The sequence below is a fragment of the Astatotilapia calliptera genome, chromosome 1 (genome assembly GCF_900246225.1).
Source record: "Astatotilapia calliptera chromosome 1, fAstCal1.2, whole genome shotgun sequence".
NCBI classification, from domain to species: Eukaryota; Metazoa; Chordata; class Actinopteri; order Cichliformes; family Cichlidae; genus Astatotilapia; species Astatotilapia calliptera.
This window is the reverse complement of record NC_039302.1, coordinates 26,805,636-26,816,175: the sequence shown is the minus strand read 5'-3', so window position 1 is coordinate 26,816,175 and position 10,540 is coordinate 26,805,636. Positions and strand designations below refer to the sequence as shown.

At 44.7% G+C, this 10,540-nt stretch overlaps 1 protein-coding gene across 2 annotated transcripts in view; it reads right to left on the bottom strand.

Moving 5' to 3' along the window:
• LOC113024921 (FERM domain-containing protein 5-like) overlaps positions 1-10,540 on the bottom strand; it is an 86,147-nt gene that overhangs the window by 6,595 nt on the left and 69,012 nt on the right. For both annotated transcript variants that reach the window (XM_026172228.1, XM_026172232.1), the window contains exons 6-13: positions 9,384-9,507; positions 4,918-5,005; positions 4,715-4,803; positions 3,998-4,061; positions 3,484-3,575; positions 3,328-3,402; positions 3,153-3,221; positions 2,931-3,037 (exon numbers count right to left, since the gene is read on the bottom strand). In XM_026172228.1, the coding sequence (XP_026028013.1) occupies positions 2,931-3,037; positions 3,153-3,221; positions 3,328-3,402; positions 3,484-3,575; positions 3,998-4,061; positions 4,715-4,803; positions 4,918-5,005; positions 9,384-9,507 (708 nt within the window). The remainder of the gene's footprint in view (positions 1-2,930; positions 3,038-3,152; positions 3,222-3,327; positions 3,403-3,483; positions 3,576-3,997; positions 4,062-4,714; positions 4,804-4,917; positions 5,006-9,383; positions 9,508-10,540) is intronic.

The following is a 10,540-nucleotide window of genomic DNA, read 5'->3' as shown; positions in this document are numbered from 1 at the left end:
AATGTTTTGAAATATAACCACAAAAAAATCACTTTTAAAAATCAGGAAATCTATCACAAAATATCTCAATCCAACAAAACCAGCCTGATTTTTACCTGCACGATTGCCTGCTGGGCTGCAGCCATGTAACTGGAGTGGAACAGCTAGCCTGGAAGGAGCCCTGGACTCCTGTCTTAACCCAGGTCCAGAGCCTGAGTTTGAAGATCCCCCCGGTAGAGCGGGGAAAAGGGGAAGGACTCCCAGAGCCTTGCCCAAAAGCCTGGGTCCCAAAGACAGCACACGCACCTTCACATCCCGATAACAATGGTTGATCATACGCAGATGAACATTCACCTTGGTCTTGATGCGGATCAAACACTTCACCATGATTACACAACAGCAAAAGCACTATTTCCAATTGAGTTTCTACACGTTTTCAACTGCTATCCTTTCGCTTTCTAAATCTTAAAACGGCCTCTTTGTATTCTGCCTGTCTGCTGCCTGTCTTTGTCTCCAACTGAGACTGGTCTAGCTAAGCAGCACTACTCCCTTCTATGCAGTAAGCTCCCACATGCTGTTAAGGCGGGCTGACAGCGGTAGATAAATAGAAAGACAGTCAGAGTGAAAGACAAGGCCCAGGAATGTGGTCCCCTTGTGCCACAGTTCACCTCGACCTCCCCTCCTGCTGTCGGCTGTGACACACACAGCATGGTCCCTGACAGCAGGAGCTTTTTTCAGGCTGAGATATCATTGCCAGTTGAAATACCAGTACAAATATAGCAACACGACAAAACACAGGGGGGTTGCTTCCCTGCTGATACACTGGGGTGCAATGTCAGAGTCCAGGACAAGAACTAAGGCTGGTTTGATAAAATAAATTTTTTCTATTTGCTTTTCTTTTTTGCAGACAGGCTATGTTGTAAGTTTATTAGTGTGACTGAGGCCTATCGGCAAAGAGTAAACTTACTCTCAGTGGCAGCATTGGCAAAAGGTTAATAGCCTGTTGGAGGAAAGGCAGGATGGTAAGTGCCCTTTATAAACTGACAGGATGACTTTCTCATGTCAAAATAATACCTGAGGCCAGTTGCTGATGGGCACTGCAGTGTGTGCACTTTTCAGTAAAGCACACCCTTTAGAGAAAGAGTGAGATCTCACAAAAATACAGAGAAAGCGACTGACATTTGCAAGTAGGTAGGCTGTTAACATGGAAAAGCACTTAGATTGCGCTCTTTCTCCATGCAGGTATTCACAACTATGTCTGATAGTGTTATAAGGAATCTAAAAAAAATGCTGTGCCATTGCTGTGCAACCCAGATCAAATCACAGGATTAAGACAGTGATTTCTTATGTGCCCTGGGGGACTGATCCCCCAGGGCACACTATAAGGCAGACTGTGATATCTCTAAATTAACCAATAAAATAATTTTTTAAAAGATAATAAAAATCTATATTTTGAGGTAAGTGTAATGCCTCAACACCAGGGCCCAAGATTTAATGGAAATCAGCAATTTAGCTAAGAAGTTTAGGTAGCTACAGTAAGACCTGGCCTAACTGGGAAGACTTTATATGTTTAAACAAGAAAAAAGCACAGTGGATAAAGTGTTTATATTAGTAAACTAAAGGAAAAGAAATGAACTAAAACTATCTGAGCTATAGCAACATATTTAATACCTCCTGTATTATCAGGATTTGAGCAACCAAATATGGCACACAGGTTCCTCTTAGAACTCTGATGGTTCTTATGGGATAGATTTATAGTGCACCTCGGATTAACCATCTAAAGCAACAGACAGTGCACAAGACAAGTGAAGAAGAGAATGCAGGTATGGTGGAGTGGGTGGAGACGAGTGTCAGGGGGTGACTTGTGTGAAGGATAGCAGCAAAAGTGAATGGGAAGGCTTACAAGATGGTACTGATATCTGCTATGATGTGTGGTTTGGAGATGGTAGCACTAACAAAAAAGACAGGAGGCAGAGCTGGACGTGGCAGAACTGAAGTTTCTTTGTTGGGAACAAAGAGAATGGACAAGATTAGAAATGAGTATACCAGAGGGACAGCTCAGATCAAGCGGCTTCGATTCAAAGTTAGGCAAGGCTGAGATGGTTTGGATGTGCAGGTACTTTGTTTAAGAGAGGAGATCTAGTGGATATATTGGACAAAGGGTGTTGAAAATGGAGCTGTCTGGCAGGAGAAGAGGAACACCACAGAAAAGATTCATGGATATAGTCAGGGAGGACGTGCAGAGGGCTGGTGTGACAGACGACGACCTGTGGATAGGGTGAAATAGAGGCAGATGCCCTCTAAAGTGAGCAGCCAGAAGAAGAATACTTTTATAGCGCCTTTCTCTTCAGTGTGAGCAATCATGTCACCTTCTACTAGAAGTCTCGTTTACCCAGTCACATGAACATTCATACAGTGCCTTTATCTATGTCTTAGTGTTTTATCTAACTTTCACAAGCACTCTCACACTCAAATGGATTCCTCAGGGTTCAGTATGGAGGAGCCGGGGATAACAACAGTGGACCTTCCAGTTTGTAGAAAACCCGCTCTACCATCACAGCCATCACTTACCTATAGATATTGTGACGCCATCGTGTTACCTAGCAACCAACAGTCTAAAATGATCCATGTGCAGTATTTGTGCACTTATAAAGCCCAATAATAGCACTTGTATTTCATAAAGTAACAATAGCAAATAATTTATATCCACAAAAATGATATATTATGATGTCAGCATGTTAATAGTAACCATCCACTAATGGACTAACATCACTAACCAAACAATGCTATAGTATGAGCATATACTAGGTAAAATTATTGGTTAAACAGCCCTCTTTTTGCACACTTGCAAATACATATATTGTTTGGCAGTTTGAGGACTGACTCCCATGACTTCCACCAACACAGTGAGAGCTTCAGCTACACTTTGCTCTTGTGTTTGTGCGGTTTACCTTCCATAATGGAAATGTGCACAGCTCTTCGTCGGGTCCTTGGCACACTCGTTAGACGAGGGCCATGAGTGATGGATGGACAGCTCCTACTAGGCACCATACCAGCCCTGTGAGAAAACACATGTATGCATAAAGCCCCAAACAAACACATTTGACAGTGCATTCAGAGCTTAATCAATTTGTTACATAATTTAATCAATGCATGATTGTTATGATTGTTACCTGTGGATCTCCGGGGGGTCTCTCTTAATTTTAGCACTTTGTTCCATTACTTCTTTTGCAACCTTTCCGCTAAAAAACAGATAAACGTGACCACTACGGCAAGCACTGAAAACTCCCAATTGTACTTAGTATTCCCATATCATGCTTTGCAATAAACATATTGTTCTGTTGATACCTGTATCTAAAGCGACTACCCTTGAAGAAGAGGTTACTACTGGACACAGTGCGGACTTGGCTTGACTTCTCTAGCCTGTGAGTGAAAAACCATAAATACAGTCATTAGCTTAAATGAAAAGATACCTATTCAGTTTTTGTATGTAATTTTACTCACTTGTAGAAGGCCTGATTCTCCACCCCACACTTCCAAAGATGCTTGCAGGCCTCTGGTGTAGGTGCAAAGTAAGTCAGTATGATCTTCTTATCCTGTAACCAGTCCACTATATTAACTCATATTTGTGATGAAAGCAACATTCTTTTTCATCTAAAGGCTTTACATTCTCATTCAAACCAAAGCCTACATTGAGTTTTAGAATATGAGAAGGTGTCTATACAGATATATTTAAAGGGCACTGTAACCAATCAGCCAAAGAAAACCCAAAAGAAATAATCCTTCTGATCTAAACATCAACCGCCTCTAACACAGTGTCTTTATTTTACTCTTTTGTCTGCTAAAACCTATGGGTAGCACACATTTTTGTCAAATCCTTCCTCATTTATTTCCACATTAAGAATATAGTACAGTGGCTCCCCAGTGGTAGTCTCCATGCATAAAACATGGACGCACTCATTTAACTTCCTGAGCTCCACAGGCTAGAATAGGCAGTTTTAATAATGAATACACATACCTCCTTCTGATTTGCATATATATGGAACGTCTTTGCTTCAAACTTAAGTTTGGTCACCTCCTCCCTGAGGTTAAAATAAAGAAGACAAACCAAACAGAGTAACAAAGAAATCAGACCAGAAAGAATAGGGGAGAAAGTGAGCAAAAGAAAGGAGAGACATAAACCAAAAAAGGCTGTAAAATATTAAGAGCTGTAGGTAAATTAACAGGGCTAACAGTGATTCATTTCTGTGCAAGAGCTGCAAGAGCTCAAATGCTGATTTGGAAACAACAAAACAAGTCAGATGCTGTGAAAACCTCGAAGCTTTCTCTGCGGTCTTACAAAGGTTACTGTTATCTTCTTGTATGGATAACTGGTTACTTTTTTCCTTTGGACTCTCTTGCATCACATTTCACAATATTTTAAAAATTGTACTGTACTTTGTGTGTTTTTTTCCAACAATGCGTGAAATTGTATTAAGTTTAGGATTTTATTTGTTCTTTTCTTTATTTAAAGCACTGAGGTCATTTTGAAGTGGAATGTAGCTGATATATTCATGGGCATAAAAGTTTAAAATAAGTTTAAATGTTAAAGTCTTTTGATGCTTAATTCATATTTGAGCTTTTTCTGCAACTGATGGGGAGATTTTATTTAAAATAAAGTCACTGTCTTGCTAGTACAAACCTTTGATATGAATATGATTATCAAGTGAAGTTTCAACTCTTCATCTCTACTCACCATTTGAGGAAGTGAACCCTCCTGTTTCCTTGCAGCACAGTGAATCCAAAAGGGGTGAAAGCCAAAAAAGCCGGGTTCCCAGACACATCCTGACAGCACATCCGTGTTTTTGTAAAAACATGGATTTGAGTTAACATTTTAAATCACAATGACATTCAGTCATTCATGTTAGGGTTCACTTTACTGTAAATCTTAATGATAACCTTGCATGGATGTGGGTCGACCCCATAGGTCTCCAACATCTGAGCCTTCTGAAGAAAGTTGAGCTCTGATGTTTCAGGAGTCTGACCTCTGAGAAAAAAGTTAAATAAATAAAGTCAACATACTGGGTTCTGTCACAACTCTTAATTCATGGAGACAGACTTATGTGAAGATTATCATTATCAAACTTGATAATGTGTAGCATCAGAAAGGTTTGGATGCTTTAATTTTCCTAAAGAAAAAGTCTCTAACCATCTACTTACTCTTTTAAATGTCTATAGCTACCAGGGTGTAAACTGTGCAGATCAAGGATACATAATTAAATCTGTTCACTGTGTGTAAAGAATCAAACAAAAGCTTACTTCAGTTTTTAGCCCTGCAGGTCAAACTTTAAAGCAGTGACTAGAATGTTCTAACAGCTGTTGTACTGACCACAGGAATGAAAGGATTATAAATCAATCTGCTGTCTACATTTTCTTCTATTAATAATCCTTGATGAAACTAGTGTATGAGTCACATTAGCTCGGCTGGAGAACATACTGTAGCTCTTTGTTTTTGCTCAGGCAGTCTGAAATAAACTGAATTAACGTCATTATCCCTTTGCCACACTCAAGTTTCTTGTATCTTAGCAAATTACACTGTTATTCTTATGCAAAATGTTTTACGGACAACCTTTGACACTTAACTCCAGGGAATGTACTTAATTATGGGAAGGAAATGAGCAACAGAGGGCAGTATAGGATTGAATCTATACCCAGTGCCAGCGTCCTCCTGGGTTTTGTACATTGTATATACAGCAAGTATAAGTTACTGTGGAGCTGTTTATTTGATTAAATCCTCTTTTGCCCAGGAATACTATCTGCAAGGTTCATCTTCCAACATTGTACAGAACATTGTACAATGTACTCCTAGTCTCAACATCACTGAGCTGGTCTTAAATTATCCAGTCAGTCTAAATCCACAGAAGAACTACAATTTTTCCAAAATCTTAAAACAAATTACCAGCACAGTAAAAAAAAAATGTATTCATGTTTTTTTAAACATTCTTTAAAGGTTTTGTACCACATGACAGAAAAAACATCTAGGTACCTCTACATCACTGCTTTTAATTCACAATACCTGCTACATAATTAAAAGTTCAGAACTTTTTACAATATATAAGAAATTATGCTTGCCTATCTTGTCTTAATATCCTAAATGAGAATTCCAATGTTGCCGTATGTTGATCTAAAAGCATCCGCACTCCATCCATCCATCCATCCATCTTCATCCGCTTATCCGAGGTCGGGTCGCGGGGGTAGCAGCCTAAGCAAAGAGGTCCAGACCTCCCTCTCCCCAGCCACCTCCTCCAGCTTGTCCGGGGGAATACCAAGGCGTTCCCAGGCCAGCCGAGAGATATAATCTCTCCAGCGTGTCCTGGGTCTGCCCCGGGGCCTCCTCCCGGTGGGACATGCCTGGAACACCTCGCCCAGGAGGCGCCCAGGGGGCATCCTTGCCAGATGCCCGAACCACCTCAGCTGGCTCCTTTCGATGTGGAGCAGCAGCTGCTCTACTCTAAGCCCCTCCCGGATGGCCGAACTTCTCACCCTATCTCTAAGGGAGAGGCCAGCCACCCTTCGGAGGAAGCTCATTTCCGCCGCTTGTATCCGCGATCTCGTTCTTTCGGTCACTACCCACAGCTCGTGGCCATAGGTGAGGGTAGGGACGTAGATCGACCGGTAAATTGAGAGCTTCGCTTTTACACTCAGCTCCCTCTTCACCACGACGGACCGGTGCAGCGTCCGCATTACTGCAGCCGCAGCCCCAATCCGTCTGTCGATCTCCAGCTCCCTTCTCCCATCACTCGCGAACAAGACCCCGAGATACTTGAACTCCTCCACTTGGGGCAGGAACTCATCCCCGACCCGGAGTGGGCACTCCACCCTTTTCCGGCTGAGAACCATGGCCTCAGATTTGGAGGTGCTGATCCTCATTCCCGCTGCGTTACACTCGGCTGCGAACCGCTCCAGTGCGAGCTGGAGGCCCTCACCCGATGAAGCCAACAGAACCACATCATCCGCAAAAATCAGAGATGAGATTCTGAGGCCACCAAAGCGAAAGCCCTCCGCCACTTGGCTGCGCCTAGAAATCCTGTCCATAAAAATTATGAACAGAACCGGAGACAAAGGGCAGCCCTGGCGGAGCCCATCACCCACCGGGAACGAGTCCGACTTATTGCCGGCAATGCGAACCAAGCTCTTGCAACGGTTGTATAGGGATTGAATGGCCCGTAGCAATGGGCCAGACACCCCATACTCGCGCAACACCTCCCACAGGACGCCCCGAGGGACACGGTCGAATGCCTTCTCCAGGTCCACAAAACACATGTAGACTGGTTGGGCAAACTCCCATGCACCCTCAAGTATCCTCGAGAGGACAAAGAGCTGGTCCAGTGTTCCGCGACCAGGACGAAAACCGCATTGTTCCTCCTGTATCCGAGGTTCGACTAGCGGACGAACCCTCCTCTCCAGCACCCTGGCATAGACTTTCCCGGGGAGGCTGAGGAGTGTGATCCCCCTGTAGTTGGAACACACCCTCCGGTCCCCCTTCTTGAAGATGGGGACCACCACCCCGGTCTGCCAGTCCACAGGTACTGCCCCTGATCTCCACGCAACATTGCAGAGACGTGTCAACCAAGACAGCCCTACAACGTCCAGAGCCTTCAGGAACTCGGGGCGGACCTCATCGACACCAGGGGCTCTGCCACCAAGGAGTTGTTTAACTGCCTCAGTGACCTCGCCCCCGGAAATCGGTGGGTCACACCCCTCATCCCCAGACTCTGCTTCCTCCCCGGAAGACGTGTCAGTGGGATTAAGGAGGTCCTCGAAGTATTCCTTCCACCGCCCGACAATTTTCTCAGTCGACGTCAACAGCGCTCCGCCAGCACTATACACAGTGCAGGTAGAGCACCGCTTTCCCCTCCTGAGACGCCTGACGGTTTGCCAGAATCTCTTCGAGGCAGTCCGAAAGTCTTTTTCCATGGCCTCTCCGAACTCCTCCCACACCCGAGTTTTTGCTTCAGCCACTGCCCGAGCCGCATTCCGCTTGGCCTGTCGATACCTGTCGGCTGCCTCCGGAGTCCCACAGGCTAACCAAGCCCGATAGGCCTCCTTCTTCAGCCTGGTGGCTCCCTTCACCTCTGGTGTCCACCATTTGGTTCGGGGATTACCACCACGGCAGGCACCAACCACCTTGCGGCCGCAGCTCAATGCAGCAGCTTCGGCAATGGAGACGCTGAACATGGTCCATTCGGACTCAATGTCCCCAGTCTCCCTCGGGATGCTGTTGAAGCTCTGCCGGAGGTGTGCGTTGAAGATCTCGCGGACTGGGGCCTCTGCTAGACGTTCCCAGCACACCCTCACTACGCGTTTAGGTGCACCAGGTCTGTCCAGCGTCCTCCCCCGCCACCTGATCCAACTCACCACCAGGTGGTGATCAGTTGACAGCTCAGCCCCTCTCTTTACCCGAGTGTCCAGAACATATGGTCGCAGGTCTGGTGATACGATTACAAAATCGATCATCGACCTACGGCCTAGAGCATCCTGGTGCCACGTGCACTTATGGACACTCTTATGTTCGAACAGGGTGTTCGTTATGGCCAAACTGTGATTAGCACAGAAGTCCAATAACAAAGCACCGCTCGGGTTCAGATCAGGGAGGCCGTTCCTCCCAATCACGCCCCTCCAGGTCTCGCTGTCGTTACCCACGTGAGCATTGAAGTCTCCCAGCAGGACAACAGAGTCTCCAGGTGGAGCACCTTCCAGCACCCCCTCCAGGGACTCTAAGAAGGCTGGGTACTCCGAACTGCCACTCGGCGCATAAGCGCAGATGACAGTCAGGACCCGTTCCCCGACCCTAAGGCGCAGGGAACAAACCCTCTCGTCCACCGGGAAAAACCCCAACGTACCGGCAGCAAGCCGAGGGGATATAAGAATACCCACCCCAGCCCGCCGCCTCTCACCAGGGGCAACTCCAGACTGAGACAGAGTCCAGCCCCTCTCCAGGAGACTGGTTCCAGAGCCCAGACAATGCGTAGAGGTGAGCCCAACTATATCTAGCCGGTACCTCTCAACCTCACGCACCAACTCAGGCTCCTTCCCCACCAGAGAGGTGACATTCCATGTCCCTATTGCCAGTCTTGGCAGCCGGGGGTCGGTCCGCCAGGGCCTCCGCTCCTGGCCGCCACCCGGCTCACAATGCACCCGACCCCTATGGCGCCTCCTGCGGGTGGTGGGCCTGCGGGAGGATGCATCCCGCAGGCCCGCATCCGCACTCATGTAAGTTAAATAAGAAGCTATATATTATATAGAATAGTTGATTGCATAGGTGCTCCAAGTCAGCTATGCTCTTGTGATGCCTGCACCTTGCCTCTGATAAAACTGAAGGAGACTACACAGGTATGCAGGCATCTGGACAGATGCCACCTTACATCAGCTCAGTTTTGTGGATCTCAGCAATCCGCCGCTCCAACTTCTCTGAGTGCTTCGGGAAGAACTGAAACTTGGAGCTGTAGCCCTCTGGATGTTTCCCAGGGTCATAGTCACCAATTTCAGCTGGAAAATTAAAAAGAAAGAAATAAAAGAAAAGGATGACTTTTTTAAATGATTTTATGTTTGGCTTTTTGCCTTGCCTTTAATTGATAGGTAAAGCTAAGTGTGAAACGATGACATACAGCAAAAGGCCAGAGTTGGAACTGGGACTGCTGAGGTAATAAATTAGATGGTGTATGTGCTACCAGCTGGCCCATGAGTCACTTTTTTGTGATGTAAGACCCTTCAACCAACTATGGGATAAAGAAATCGTAGCTAAATGCTATTGCTTGAACTTTCAAACAAACAACTGGACTAAATTATGTTCATCATACAGGGGTTGTTCTTATTAGCTCAGTTTAAAGATAAATTGTACAAGTTGAATAATCATGCACAGAGAGACAGTGTGTTCTCAGTATTAAGAGAATATTATCTCCGTCCTGCTGCCCAGCATATCTTTGAGCATGAAAATGTCACATAGAAAACAGTGAAAAATATTTTCACTTTGCCAATTTTGACATTAAAAGGTCTTTCCTTTTACTCAGAATTATTTCAGTTTATGTTGTGTTCAGCTACCAGTGACAATGTTTGACTTTCTCATTTATGTGGTTGGCCTTGACAGAAAAGAGTTTGTGCTGGGGTGCATGATACTGAAAGACATTTCTTTAAACTAATAGTAGTAAAAAGATTAAACTTAGATTATAATTTTTCAAGGTTAAAACATCTGCTCACGAATACACGAATCTTTATTCTGAATCAAAACTTTGACATTCAAACAAAGATCAACACAATGTAATATGTAAACATCAGTTTAGTGGAATTTATCAGAGTTGAAACCTTCAAATGTGTTATTTGTGTCTAAAGGATTGATGTGCAGCACGAGACAGCTATGGTAATTTACTTCAAATTAACATAGGTAGTAATTATTTAGCATAATTGGGCAATAACAAAATTTAAGCACACTGTAAAACGAGTGATTTGAGATGAGAATACTTTGCTCTTCCTCTTGGTTACTTTTTTCAAGTCTTGGAGAATATGACTCTTCTATACTGTAAAG